The 14,953-nt window shown below is 40.7% G+C and overlaps 1 protein-coding gene across 17 annotated transcripts in view; it reads left to right on the top strand.

The window, feature by feature from the left end:
• The window catches only part of SUN1 (Sad1 and UNC84 domain containing 1), a 51,375-nt gene that overhangs the window by 24,252 nt on the left and 12,170 nt on the right, over positions 1-14,953 (top strand). For 8 of the 17 annotated variants that reach the window (XM_006033912.3, XM_025215811.1, XM_025215810.1 and 5 more), the window contains 11 exons: positions 57-179; positions 1,851-1,934; positions 2,606-2,716; positions 3,846-3,944; positions 4,661-4,754; positions 5,231-5,289; positions 6,754-6,899; positions 7,017-7,250; positions 9,524-9,610; positions 10,856-10,899; positions 12,120-12,258. In XM_006033912.3, coding sequence (XP_006033974.1) covers positions 57-179; positions 1,851-1,934; positions 2,606-2,716; positions 3,846-3,944; positions 4,661-4,754; positions 5,231-5,289; positions 6,754-6,899; positions 7,017-7,250; positions 9,524-9,610; positions 10,856-10,899; positions 12,120-12,258 — 1,220 coding nt within the window. The remainder of the gene's footprint in view (positions 1-56; positions 180-1,850; positions 1,935-2,605; positions 2,717-3,845; positions 3,945-4,660; positions 4,755-5,230; positions 5,290-6,753; positions 6,900-7,016; positions 7,251-9,523; positions 9,611-10,855; positions 10,900-12,119; positions 12,259-14,953) is intronic. The other 9 variants (XM_025215804.1, XM_025215805.1, XM_025215803.1 and 6 more) reach the window with 9 other exon arrangements.

Consider the following 14,953-nt stretch of genomic DNA (forward strand, 5'->3'; position numbering starts at 1 on the left):
TAACTTTGTATTACTTTTTAATACAACTTATTTTTTAATCCACACTTTTTTAATAGGAGGCACCTTTTTCTACATGATTAAGATTCTACAATTGGTCAAATACGCTGCAACCTCTTTTGCATCACTGTTAGTGCAACTATTTCAAATGGTTCTGTTGAAGCTGGGTTATGAATTTAAAGGTACCTTTTCAGTTGTTTTTCTGTCTCCACCAAAAGCACTACCACCTCGAGGAAAAGCTCAGTACTCGCTGTTCTTTTCTGGCTTTTCACTATTCATCTGTTGTGGCACGGTGTCTTTAGTAAAATGGTTGGTTTCTTTTCTCTGTTTTTGTTTATTTGTTATCTTTGCATCTTGTCTTTTGGAGGTATTAATATCCAGGTTAGTGGTGATAATGGTGTGGTCATTCTGTGTCCCCCTGCCTTCCCTTCCCCCTCCCCCCCAGGAAACTTCATGCAGGAATGTTTAAATGGAGAAGGTATTATATACAAAACAGTGCACGTTAAATTTTATAGTTCTGCAAGTCATAACAGTCAGTATTTTCATGCTTACACTTTTTACCTACCTCCATTCTTGCTTTTCATGGTCCTAAAGCTCTCTTTGGTTCTCTCTACAAACCCATAGGTTAACCCTTTGTGTAGGCCATTCTGGTGTTTGGTCTTGTGGTGAATATTGCTTATCTTATAACCAAAATGTTAAACATAACCTGCCAAGTGAGAAAGTAACAGCAGTGTTGTTCCTCCGATATATCAAGATCGGCTAAAGGGGATGTTCCACATCCTCTCACTCCTTTGGTAAGGTTTTGGTGTGGTGCTTTCATCCTTTTTATGGTTTGCCAGTATTGGCAAGGTTTATTCTGGTCATCTTTATGTACTCCAGAACCTCCAGTAATACAGAGTAAGTTGTATGACGCTTGACTTGGAAATTAAAGTCATGAGAGGGTATTTAGGATCTGTTGCTGCAGCTTTCTTTGTACAGGGAAAGTAGCAGGATTTGTATTAAATATTTTAGTGTTATTTTTATATTACTTCCGCTCATTTTCTTGTAATCCAAGTTTCACCTGCTGCTTGTGAGGTCTGAACTAGTTCTTCATTGTCCATAGTATGTGTTATGAAAAACTGGATAGACCAGAGGTGGGCAATTTATTTTGGGCAGAGGGCCGCTTACTGAGTTTTTGGCAAGCCATCGAGGGCCACATGACAGGCAGCCAAGGGCAGATTAATATTAATTTTCTAAATGTTTTAGGGGCCCCGCGGGCCAGATCGAATGGCCTGGCGAGCTGCATCCGGCCCCTGGCCACATTTTGCCCGCCGCTGGGATAGACTAATTGGTCTGATTTGAGATTGTTCTGCTACTTGAGTCTCTCAAATTAGAAATTCAGATCAGATGTTATTGCATCAGATTCCTTGGAAAATGCTATGGGACTTTGCAGTTAAAACAAATGTGAAAGCAACTTGTGTTGACTGGCTGCAGTTGATTGTAGGCTATTTCAGTTATTTGGGTGCCACACTAGTGTCCAACAACAGTCAGACAGCTTTTGAGAGAGGGGCCAAATACCCAACCATCTTCTCTAAGAAGACTCAAGCTAAATTATAAAACAAACACAAACTAGCTTTTGTTAATAGAAGTAAGGTAAAATATGCAGGAAAGCTTGAGAGAGGGAGAAAAAAACCCTCGTGGTTTTTGCTCAGACCTTTGTAGGTAGTCATACAAGTACCATCTTTAAGGTGTCTGGTAGGTGGTGTAATTTCATAAACAGTCGAGACGGGTTAATTTGCTTGCTAATCTAGCTGTTTGGAAAGTTGTAGATTCCCAGAGTGTTAAATTGCTGTGTTCTTTCTGTGTTCTTTCAGCTCACTCAAACTACTGTGGAAGTATGAATGTAAAAGAGTTTCTCAGAGAAGATGGCCATCTTGGTATAAATGGGGAATCTTTGTGTAAGTGTTGCTGGGTTTTTGGTTGTAACCATGTTGGTCCAAGGACATAGGCAGGCAAGGCTCTTTGAGTAGATGTGATATCTTTTATTAGACCAACTGAGTAGTTGAAAAAGAGTTCTTAGCAAGCTTTCGGGCACAGTTACCCTTCTTCAGGCATAGAGTGTCTCTGCCAGTCTGAGACTCCAAGGAAACTTCTGTTTCTTGGAATCTCAGAACAGCAGAGACTTCCTATGCCTGAAGAGGGGTGATTGCACCCGAAAGCTTGCTAAGAACTCTTTTCCAACTACTCAGTTGGTCTAATAAAAGATATCACATCTACTCAAAGAGCCTTGCCGGCCTTGTGTAAGTGTGGCATTTTATATGCTACCTTTTAGCCTGGGTTGGATGTCATTATGACTTCTAGATGCTACATAGCTACTCCTTAGCTCTGTGGAAGCTGAATAATTGTTTTGTGTCCAACGTAGACATGATATACAACTGTATGTGTGCAATGAATATATTTCTGTAATGTAACAGAAGCACGTTATATGTATGCCTTCTTAGTTTTACTTGTTACCTTTAGTTTTTGGTTTTAGAAAGTGATATTGTGACCTAACTGGCACACATCTGTCTTGTTAGTAATTTTTATTGATTAACTTGTCACATTAATTGACTGTTACCACAACCAACAGGTGATGACTGTAAGGGGAAGAAACATCTTGAAACATACACAACAGTCCACATGCAATCCTCAAGGTCTAAAAGGGTAGCAAGGACCATTTGGCACACCTTTTCTTATGCAGGTTGACTTGCACCTTTTTTTCTTTTTCTTTTATTTTCCATCACAACCTCACAAATGTTAATCACTCATACTGCTTTGCATTTTTAGCTTAACTGTAACTATCAACGTAGAATAGACTGACTTAGGCCATACAAGAATAGTTAAATAGCATTGTATTCTTTGTGGTGTTTGGTGTAATATTAAATTGGCTTCTAGGAACTAGCTTGGCAGAGAGAATCTTCCGTTTACCTATGGTACAATCACACTATAAAAGGAAGGTATGGTAATTATTATACAATATGCATCTTAAAAAGTTAAATTTGTCACTGCAGTTCCGGAAAGTGTTCTGGAAAGCTGACTTTTTAAAGCAAAAGTAGGACAGTGGGATACTAGCATACATAATATTTTATTTGAATAAACTCTTTTACCTCTTACCTTTTCTGTTTTTAGAGAGCCAGTTTTTACAAGAGGTTTGTATAGATGATAAATTGTCCTGTGAGAGGACTTCTGTTACTTGAATGGACATAGACATCAAAAATCTTCAAAACTGTATTTGCTGTCAGCACTGTTCAAGCAGCTGAGAGACATAGTTGTGTGACACACTTCAGTCAGCTACTCGATTTCGCTAAATATTGGGCTGTAATGTCCGTGGCATCCCTTAATCTAAACATTATGCATCTTTACATGGGGTGAGAGAGGGGCACTTTAATTAGAGCAGCTCTAATTAAAGTGCCTGCAGTGTCTTGTGTATTCAGCATCCCACACTTCAAAATGGCAGTGGGGGGGCTTGAAGTAAAGCTCATTTGACAAGCTTTAAAGTGCTCTTGCTGCCATGTTGAAGCCCAGGGACACTCAATACACTTGATGATGGAGTTGCTGGAGTATGCTAATTAGTACGCTCCAGCAGACTCTATTAATCGAGTCTGCTCCAACATATTCTAGTTAGAATGTGTCGGAGCAGGCATCAGGCGCGTGTATAGGTGTCCATTATGTCTGAGTGGGATGTATGGCACTCTTCTTTTATTTATATATATAAACTACTTCCATAACATTTCAGACACTAAAGAATAGCTTCTCTAATGCATTTTTGCAAACACTAGTTCAGGATGTCTGCATGTATGTCATATACCGGTTCGTTTGTTATATACTAGGTTACTTTGTGCTACGAGCATTGCGAACAGTGGGAACAACAGGATGGCTTGTATCTCGGAAGGTGTTAGCACTACTATGGCTGGCCATTGTTTCTCCAGGTTATTTTCCTAATAATCTGTGTACATTTTGCATGTTCTGTGCCTTGATTGGCATGCTAGAAATCTACAGTATGTTATTATGTGGCTGATAGATTTGGCTGTTTGTGCTGCACTTCTTATGCTTGCTTTCTGTTTTGTACAGTCTAAATGTGTTCAGAACTAAGGTAAACTTGTGTTCACAGACTGAATAGATCATTTTATTAGGCTTCTTCATTTGGGGGGCACTAATGGTTAGACCACACTCCCAGGGCTTGAGATGTGGGGGCGGGGAATGGCCTAAGTACCTGCTTTGCCAGTTACCACTCCCTATTGGTTTGCAAAACTTGCTTAAACTCCCATAGACACAATACCCTTTATCAGAAAAATTAATGCTTAAACGTCTCTTCAAAACGCATGGAGATTTTGAGCTGAAAGGTGTCACTCGTTTGCAAAGATTTACTTTCTATCCTCATGAAAATTCTAGTTTTTAACAAACAAGCATTTCATCTTGCTTCATGGCTGTTTGCTGAATATCTGATGATATTGCTATTTTGGCTGTGTTTTGTTTTGGATGGAAATGATTTGCATGAGTTCTTTCTCCTATATCCATCTACCTCAACAGTCTGTTTGCCATACAGAGCATTTTCTACAGCATTTGCATGTGCTTCTGCTTGGTCTCTCTTAGCATATTCTGGAGCAAGTGACTTTTTGTTAATCGAATGTCCTTTTTCTGATAGGTAAGGCAGCTTCTGGAGCTTTCTGGTGGCTTGGAACTGGATGGTATCAACTTGTTACTTTGATTTCTTTGTTCAATGTGTTTCTTCTTACAAGGTTTGTAAACTTCTTTCTTTTAATGATCATAATTTTTAAATAGAATTTAGTATCTTGAGCCAAAAATATTTAAAAATTATTTTTCTCTAATGTAAAACGTGAATCTGTTTTACAAGATGCATAGCATAAATACAGGAAACTGAGATTTATACTTCATGATTTGGAGTTTCATCTGTACATTAATAACTTCTATTTTGGTAACATTGGTTGATTAACTGGCCATTCTTCTCATTATAAATGTGAGACCGATGTACTAAATTGCAGCAAACTTCACTGCTCACTAGGAAGTAAAAGAAGTTTTAAGAGGTACATCATTTGCTGATTGATCAGAACAGAATTGAGTCTAAAATATTTATAGATGAATTTGAGATTCGGATGAACTTCAGTAATATCCTGTCTGTTACAATACAATATTAAATATGGTAGACCCATTCTATATTTCCTGTAAAGTTAAATTCTGACACATGTCTTTTCAGATGCCTTCCAAAAATTTATAAGCTGTTACTGTTTCTCATCCCACTGCTGTTGCTCCTGGGTATGTGAATTGTTTAGTTTCTTTTTCAAGCTGGTATGTGCTTATTACAAAGGTATCAAAACAGCATTTTAGATTGACTTGTTTTTTATGAAAGAGATGTCATTTACAGCACAAGAGACTGAATTTTTGTTTGACAATTTTTTCACTGTCAATGTGTTTTCCTTATGAAAAGAATATCCTTTGTTTTAAGGAGGTAATTTTACTTCCATTTGCCCTCAAAATCTACAAGACATTCATCCTATTAAGACTTCCCATATGCTACATGGTGATGACTGATTTGAATAGTTCTGATTGCATTGTTACAGACCAGGGCTGGCCAACCTGTGGCATGGGTGCAACAAGTGGCACAGGCAGCCTGTGTGTGTAGCACGCAGCAGCATGGGGAGAGAAGAGGCAGCAGCACAGTGACGGGGCAAGCAGCAGTTCAGATTGGGGAAGTGAATTGGTGGCATATGGGCAGGGTGCAGTGGTGTCTTTTGGAACAGCTGCCAAAAAGGTTGGCCCCTATGGTTATATTTGGGTGATGAGAAAGTAGGGCTGGAAGGGACCTCATAAGGTCCTCTAGTCCACCCCCTGCTCAAGGCAGAATTGTCCCCAACTAGACCATCCCAGCCAAGTGTCTGCCCAACCTGCTCTTGAAAACTTCCAAGGATAAAGTTTCCACAGTTGTTCTAGGCAGTTAGGTACCTTAACCACCCACCTAGTCAAAAAGTTCCTCCTAATTTCCAGTCTAAATTTCCCCTTCTGCAGCTTGAGGCCATTGCCCTTAGTTATATCCCCTACGGCCACAGAGAAAAGCCCATCTCCCTCCTGTCTATAATCGTCCTTCGGGTATTTGAAGAACATTATCAAATCCCTTCAGTCTTCTCTTCTCTAGATTTAAATAACCTTATTCTTTTAGCCTTTCTTCTTCAGTCTTGCCTCCCAGTTCCTTTAATCTTTTTTTGTCGTGTGCCAAACTCTGTCCAAACTGTCCACGTACTTCTTGAAGTATGAGGCCCAAAACAGGACACAGCACTGCAAGTGAGGCCTCATCAATGTTGAATAGAGTGGAAGAATCACTTCCCTTGACCTGCAGGTGACAATCCTCCTGTTAGTACAGCCCAGTACGCTGTCGGCTTTCTTGTTGAGAGAAGGAAAAAAAAAAAAGTGTTGGCTGTATTTCCCAGACAGTGCCAATAGTGACTACTTAGAATTAGGGATATTCAGTACTTACCATTTTAATATCCTATTTGCCAAACTTAATGTTTGGGCTGAAATATTATATTCCAGATTTCTACCTGAGTCTGAATGTTGTTAAACAAGTCATTTTAAAAAAAAAAGTTACTAAAACTTTTCAACCATTCTGAACGGGTGGTTTGGGAAAGCTGACACCCCCCCCCCCCCCCCCCCCCCCCCCCCAAAATGTTTAATTAAAAATTGTGACTACATGTAACTTTTTTTGCCTTCTCTTTTTTGCCTAAGGTTTATTGTACTGGGGGTTTGAAGGCTTCCTTTCGTTACTGCCTGCATTCAATTGGACAAGCATAAGTAAACCACAAAGTGTAGATGAGTCTGTATACATCCTGAAACCAAGGCCTGATTCTTTTCACTCAGTTCGGCCTCCAGAGGTAAACCATATAAAGGGCCTCTGAACTCCAGGCTGCTGGATGGTTTTTTTTCAGTAACTAATCTGTAATCAAAAAGAAAGCAAAGTAAATGCATATTTTAACTTTTTTACTTTCTAGGATTCCATTAACTTTGATTCTAGCCGCATGAAAGAGTTGGAAAAACAGATTGCCTTAATGTCTGACAGATGTCATCATCATGATGAAGAATATGGTAAAGTGATGCTGTTGCTCCAGAAGCTTCAGGATCAGGTTGCCCTGATGAATGACAAAAGTGAAATGTTAACACTAATAAAAAATGTAATGGGCCAACATCTTAAAGAAACTAAATCTGAAGAAACAGCACACTCAATGGTAAAGATATAGTAATTTTTGTGACTCTTTCTGATGCTATTTGATTAGTATACTAAACTTTTATTTAAATCATGTCATTTTCTTTGCATCCTGTTCCATACTAGGAGTAATAGAGAATTTTGAGACTAGAAAATAGCTTAAGTGTGAAATAGCTTGTATGTTTGCTTGCTTGCTTGTGAAGTTCTACATCAGCACCACAGTATGTAACATTTTTATTTGTTACCTTTTGCAAGTTCAACACATCCCCTTGCATTCAGTTAACCCAGCTGAGTTGATGGTGACAGAGACCTCTCTCATACAAACCGTCTGGAAACTGAAGCTAACTTTCAACTCTATCTTAATGTCAGTTTAAGAAATAATAGTGACTGATAGCCCAGAACAGTGATCTGCTCTGCATTTTCTTGAAAGCTGCTTATCTGAAGTCTAAGCGTATAATGAAGGGGCAAGAAACAAGGCACTTTCCCTGCCTAACTTGCACTATTACAATGTAACTTCTGTAACATAAATAGCTTTGGTAATCCATAATAAGAGGGATGTAGATGTGAGCTGAAGGGCTAGGAAAGGGGGGAGAAATGGAACATACAGTAAGTGAGGTGCTGAGTAGGGGTGTGCGAAGCGGGCCCTATTCGATTTGGATTCAGCCCGAATCAGGGACAGTGATTTGATTTGTTGATTCGGATCGCTGTTTTGGATTCAACTAGGCCGAATCCAAATCTGAATATTCAGTGCCGATTCAGAGAACCGGCAATTCAGACATAGACACAGCTTTTAAAAGTTTTTTTTTTTCTACGTACCTTGAGGTAGCAGGCATGGCTCATGATCACTGCGATGCTGGGATGGATGGAGCGTCCCACAGGAGTGAGGAGTGGGGGCCCTCCACGTGCCTGGCGGTGAACCTAGAAATGGACTGGAAGTATTTCTGGCCCGCTTCCAAGTCTGCCAGGGAGCATGCTGGGGGACCCTGGGTGCCCCCTACCCAGACCCAGGAGGCACCCATCACCCAGCTGGGAGGTGTGGTTCCCTAGCGCGCTCCCCTGCAGACCCAAAAGTAGACTGGAAGTGCATCTGGTCCACTTCTGGGTTTGCTGCTGAGTGCACTGGGGAGCCCCCTGTGCTTTTGTGGGACTCTCCATGTGCCCCAGCATCGCAGCACTCACGAGCCCCTGCTGCCTAGAGGTATGTAGAAAAAACATTTAACGCTGTCTCTATGTCCAAATCTCTAAATCGATTTGGAGGGTTCTGATTCAATTCGGAGAGATTAAAGGGCCCTCTGATTCGATTCGGAGATTCGGCCACCGAATCGGGCCAAATCTCCACCGAATTGAATCGGGGACCAAAGCTTTGCACAGCCCTAGTGCTGAGGTGAAACAAGTGCAGTCAGGTGACAGTTGGAAGAAAGTGAAAGGTTTGCTGCTTGAGGATGAAATGCCTAGACTAGACTGCCTTCTGCAAGCATATTTAATACTTTTTCCTCACTAGTAGAGGGGGGGGTCCTATCTGACTGTGAAAGCATATTGTTAATTTTTGGTTGGTAGGGGCAGAATTTATTAATTGATTACTAGTAACAGACAACTTCTTCCAGCCAGTTTTCTCTCTCCTGATCCCTGCTAACATTAGATGATGATTCTGGCTGGGATTTCCATAAGTGTCCTAGTGCTCCTAAATAACTCCTCGTGTAGACTCTCGTACCACTGAGTTGCTAAATCTTACAGGCTATTTGCAAAATATGTTTAAATAGATTTTATAAAAATATATCTCATCACTGCTTTCTGTAGCAATTATAGAAACATTACAGGAAATTTAGTTTGATAGGCTAATAATCCTGTGTGACATTTCAAACTAGTTAGCTATTTTTTCTTCCAAATAAGTGCTTTTACTAAGCCATGCAATTCAGTTGGCTGCCCAGTTTGAGTTTTGGTTCTGTCTCCACATCCAACTTGATATTATTGTTGATATTGCCTCTCAAAAATAGTAGGTGGTAAAAATCTCAAGTAGTACAGTTAACATTTATTGCCTGTTTTTTCCAGTGCTGTCTGTCTCAAAGGACTAACTTAGACTATTCATTTGAAAGCAGAACAGCATGGCACTGAAAAACAACTAGACTTAGGTCAGCTAAAGCCTCTTAAAAATCCTTCCTCTTGGTTTTTGTCTCCAAAATCTAGTATGATCATTGCATGAATGAGACCATTTTACTCTGGAGAAATAGCAACAGCTATTTGACTGATTTATGTGCTCAGTAAATAAAATACTTTTCCCCCTTCTTGACTTTTAAGACTGACCTTCTGGCCTTATACCAAGAACACAAATTGAGCATCATGACGTTGGAAGACCATATTGGAAAACTCTCTGCAAAATATGAGGTACTGAAACATTTTCATTTTAAATTATGAATTGGAGTCTTAGCTTGTTTATAAATATTGAAGCCAATTACAGAAAAGCTGCTTCACTACATTTCCCTGACACTTGTTTTGCATCACTCCAACAATTAAAATTTAAGACACTGCTTTCTACAATGAGGGGCTGACAAACAAGCTTTTCTGTAGATGCAAAAAGTTAAAACTGTTTAATGCTGTCAATGTAAAAAAAAAAAAAAAAATGTTTAAAAACTTTAAATGACTGATCATAGTCTCGTTAACCTGCTAGGTTTGCTGGGGGAGAAGAGGGAACACTCCCTTCTACTGTGTACTTCAGCCATTCTAGAAAGTGAAATGTGATTAGGCAACCCCATTCTAAATTTTTTATTTGACAAAATACAGAGATAAATTATTAAACAGATTTTTGTCATTGAACTTTGTTTTCATGAAAATTCATTTGCCTCCTATTGTAAAAGAAGTGTGGTCCAATACTAACAAATTTCCCTTTAAGTACAAGGTCTGCTTATTGGCACATTTTTGACTTGTGCCAAAATCTGTTGTTGGTTGAGATCTGTGTGCCTGATTCTTTGTTTTACTGTGCTATATTATTAAGAGTTGTGAGATTTCACTCTGGCTTCTTCCATGATCAGGAGTTGTTGCCAAGTGTAGAGCTTGGCATGAACTTAGTTGCTCCTTGACAACTGGGGAAGCAGATGACTCTGGAGGTTTCTCATGTGACATGCATTTTGCTCCAAGGTCAAAAGTAATAAAGGACATTTACTTGGAGCTACTGCTTCTTGATTTAAGTTATGAGGGATCATTACAGTGGCATCTTCCTTCCCTTGTACTCCCTGCCCCCCCCCCCCCCCAAAAAAAAAAAGATGACTCTCAAGATCCTGTTAAGTAGAGACCCATACTTTAGAACCCATATCTGCAGAGTAGATAATGTCATGAAGCTGGGCACTTGTGCATTTTAACAAAGCCCTACTGAGCTGCATTTGCCATGTGGTTAACTTCATCTAAAATCCCTGTTAAGCATTTCCCCCGTGATCAGTAGTAAGCCAGGGCATGTTTCTGTTTAAGCAAAAACACAACAATTTTGAAATCTAAAACTAAATGCTTTAGGCATGTCATTGTGTATGGAGCTGCCCACGCACATTCTTCTCATGTGGCAGTATTATCCTCAATTACAGTAATTCCAAGTAAACGATACACAAGTTGAAACCAAATATTTTTTTCATATTCTTTCAGGGCATCCAGAAGGATCTGGAACTAAGCAAAACAAGAACAGTGAGGTAAGACCATTGTGCATGTCTACTATGTTGCATTTTGAATCCTGGCACTGATTGGTGATGGTAGGAGTCATTCACTGGACTGCAATGGTAACTGTTCTTTTCCAGTGCATTGTGAATATCAGTTCAGTAGCTTGTAAAGTTTTGCCCAAGTGTTCATCAGCCTAAATGTTATCCTTTTATTATAATAGGCTTTGGCAGATAAGCTAGATATTAGTACAAGAGGTCTGTATTGGAATATTCAACAGTCCCAGCATTCCCTCTAAGCTGCACGGCCGCTCAGGCACACCTGGCAGCACGGCATGAGTTCACCTGCACGACTGCACAGCTTAGAGGGAATGCTGAACAGTTGTATAGCCTATTTCCAATATCTGTCCGATTTTTACCTTATTTCTTTAAGGAGTGTGATTGAAGAAAGTATTGTTTCACTTAAACTCCTAAAAGCATGAGGATTTTTGACACTTCCTCAAAACAGTCTTTGAAGGTTAGGTACTATACTTTTAGCAGCTCAGAAAACTGCACTAAGAAGTACTCATTCTAAGGGTTTCGTGTTGGGTCAGCTTGTATCTTCATCTAAATCTGGTTTTCAACTACGTTAATTTCTGCTCTGGAAATATGAATTACAAAAGGAAAAGAGTTTTGCCTCATGGTGGGGGAATATTTTTTGGGGGTGTGGGGATTGTGTGGTAGAAATAGGTATACCTTGTTTACATTTTTTAAAAATCGGCTATGGAATAGCTTTTAAATGCTATGATGGATCTCTTTTTCCCTTCATATATAGTTCACATAAGCTCATGTTTGTTGCACATGAATTGAAAACTGAATCTGAGAGCAATTAAATCATTTAAAGTACTGTACACACAGCTAAAAGTTCTGGGGAATTCATATAAGTGGGCAGCTTTAGCTCTTATTCCCTAGAAACCTTGCAGAATCCCTCAAGCCTATGTACGTCCTATTTCATCAGCAGCTTAATTTTGCTAACGTCCTATAGGTGTGCAAATTCCAAGTGCAGTCACAATGTTAGAGGATATTGATTTAAATATAATCTAAATGAGCATCTTGATATGCAGGGTCCTCAAAATCTATTCAGTTGCTTTTCCAGTGAAGTTCTTCATTTTGCTTAAGACAAAAATGTCTTATGTTGTCATATATTTGTGGGGGGGGACTTTAAATGCACAAATGTTTTGACCTTTTGTTCTTATTTCATGATGTTTTTATACTAGCGTGGGTGATGAACGGTATGAGAACCTCTTATCCAAAGCTAAACAAATGGAACAAGAGTTGGCTAGTATGAGAGTAGAACTGTTTAACTTGCAAGGCTTGAAGACTCAGTGTGAGAAAGTAGATACCATATATGAAAACGTAAGTTATACACTTGCATCTCAATAAAATGTAACTCTTCTGCATCTGTCCACTTGTGTTGAAAACTGTAGTCACTAGAGCAAATAGTGAGGCACCCTAGTCATAGTGAGTTGAGTAGTTACCTAGTTGTCTAATTTTACTATACATCTTATACAAATTAAGAGAAGAACTTTTTGTTCTTAAATGGAACTAAAAGTGCATTGTGTATATAGTATTTATCTTTACAGTCTTAGAAACGCAGTAGAACACTACAACTGTAAATCAATACTTCAGCTGATACAGTTTAACTAATGTATAAATATAGCTCTGCTTTCTTCTTTTGCAGCAGTACATTGCCCTACATTGAAACAGCAGGAGGGAACTGATATTGTTTATGTAGAAATTGGGTGTATGCCTTAATTAAACTTTTGGTAGCACTAAGCATGTGGCCACCCGATCAAAGATGAGTCGTGTATCTGCACTTAGTTGTCTTTTGACCCTGAGGTTCAGCTCAAAGTAGCTAGTTATAATGTTGGAGGCTTTTTTTTTTTTTTTTTTTAAAAAGCAAAAAAAAAAAGCCCTGTAGCTATTGACTACATATTGAATTGAAAGAGACTCTGAGTATGTGGTTAATTCACAATTGTGAAATATCAGCCTTTTAAGTGTGCTCTTTTTTTGTTGAACCTTGGTGTCCAACCCGGAGAACTCTTATTTTTATTTTTTTTTTTTCTCAGCCTGTCTTTGAACTGTAGTTTTGCTTTGGTCCTTTTTGTTACCCCTTTCAAGAAATCCATTGTAGCCAGCATTAACAAATAAAAATGGAAGGTATTAATGAGATGTGAAGCTGTAACTGAACATAATTTATTAGCACTTTGAGACGTTTGTGTTTGATCGTTAGATCGGTTGAGTGGCTAATTTTAAGCACCTTAACCTTTTTGCAACTCCTTGTGATTCAGATTTTATATGGATGTGTAAATCTTGTTCTCGGAAGAGAGTTAAACAGTTTTAGGAGCAAAAAACAAACCTTAAATTTAGAGGTGCTCTGATATATCTGCTGCATATCGGATCAGCCCCGATTTAAAAGGAAAAATAACATTATTGGCTACTGGGGGTTTTTTTGTTTTTTTTTTTTTTGGCTGGGGTAGCCAATAATGTCACCGATTTTAAATATAATATGCCTTCTGGCCGGGGCCCCTGGACACCACATGCATGCGCACAGCCACGTGTGGCCAGGAATGCAGCCTAGCAGTGTGGAGAGCAACACCCTGCAGGTAAGATTGTGGAGGGGAAAGGGTGTGGTGGGGGCAGAGCAAGGCCTCCACGGTGAGGGAGGGAGTAGGGAGATTTGTGCACGAGGCAGGCTGCTTGCTGTGAGTTCGGGGCTCTCCACTCTGCTGCCTTTGCCCTGGGAGCTGTGCACTGGTCGCGCGTTCCCTGCCCACTCTGCAGCAGTAGCGGCAGCGAGTTGTGCCCCCCCACTGCCAGGCAGGCAGGGGATACACAGTCAGTGTGTTGCTCCTAGGGCAAAGGTAGCAGAGTGGAGAGCCCCAAGCCCACAGCGGGCAGCCTGCCTTCAGCCTCGCTTGGCTCCACTCCTAAAAGTGTCCTTGCACTTAAAAATGGTGGCAGCACTTGAACTAAAGCTCATTCTATGAGCTTTAGTTCAAGTGCCCCTGCTGCTGTTTTTAAGTGCCAGGATGTTGATCCCCTGGACAAGCCATCTGTGGTTCTATCCTGCTCCCCACTCTAGCCCCGGGGTACCACTTACCACCCTGGCTGGGCAGCGCTCCCAGCCCGTGCCACTCCCTCCCTCACTGTGGGGGCCTCAATGCGCCCCCTCCACAGACTTAACCTGCAGGGAGCTGCTCTCCACACTGCCCTGCTGTGCTCCTGTAAATCAGATTGGTATCAGCTGATATGCCTGGTGAATAATCAGCTATCAGTATCGACCAAGAAAATCTATCTCGGTGCCCCCCTACTAAAATAATAACTTATCTTTCTGTTTTTAATAAACAGTTCTAAGAAAAAAATGCTTGTGGTTACTTAGCCTGAGTGTTTGCTTACAGTTTTTGAAAAGACAGTTCTTTGTGCACAGATGTATGTTTAGGGATTTTTGTGGGGTTTGTGCGGGCTGGGAGCAGTCCGAGGCCCTCGGGGGGCTTTCGCGGCGGGCTGTGGCCAGCAGCCCTGGCACGCGGGTCGGGGAATGCAGGCCGGCGGACTAGAATTAGGCACGGACGCTTAGCGGTTGATTAAAGATTATTTTACTTACACCGAAGATGGTCGCGGTGCAGGCAGGAAAACTTGCTTGAGTTGCGGTTACAGACCGAAAAGAAGAGAGGCGGACAAGATTTCCTTCCACGCAAACCTCTAGCCCAGTCCGGTTGAAGGCTCTAAACATGCGAGCCCGTCGCGTCAACTGAAGAAAACAACTCGGAGAAGAGCTGTGGACACACTCACACGAAGTTTGCTAGGCTCCGTGGAACTTGCATGCAGGGAAGGGGTTTGTCGAGGGATCGTTCGGCGACGGGGAGAGGCCAGAGGTTGATCAGACCCCTATAGCCTTCTCAAGGTATACGCTGGGTCCGATAGGCTCCGCAGCGCTTAGAGATCTTCAGGAGACGTGAAGTTCTCCTCCTCCTGATAGTCGTGGAGTCCTCCAACTTGGGCAGAAACCGCTCAAGCCTCTTATACGGCTAGCAGGCCAATCACTAGC

This window comes from Alligator sinensis, unplaced genomic scaffold (assembly GCF_000455745.1).
Source record: "Alligator sinensis unplaced genomic scaffold, ASM45574v1 scaffold1084_1, whole genome shotgun sequence".
Classification (NCBI taxonomy): Eukaryota; Metazoa; Chordata; order Crocodylia; family Alligatoridae; genus Alligator; species Alligator sinensis.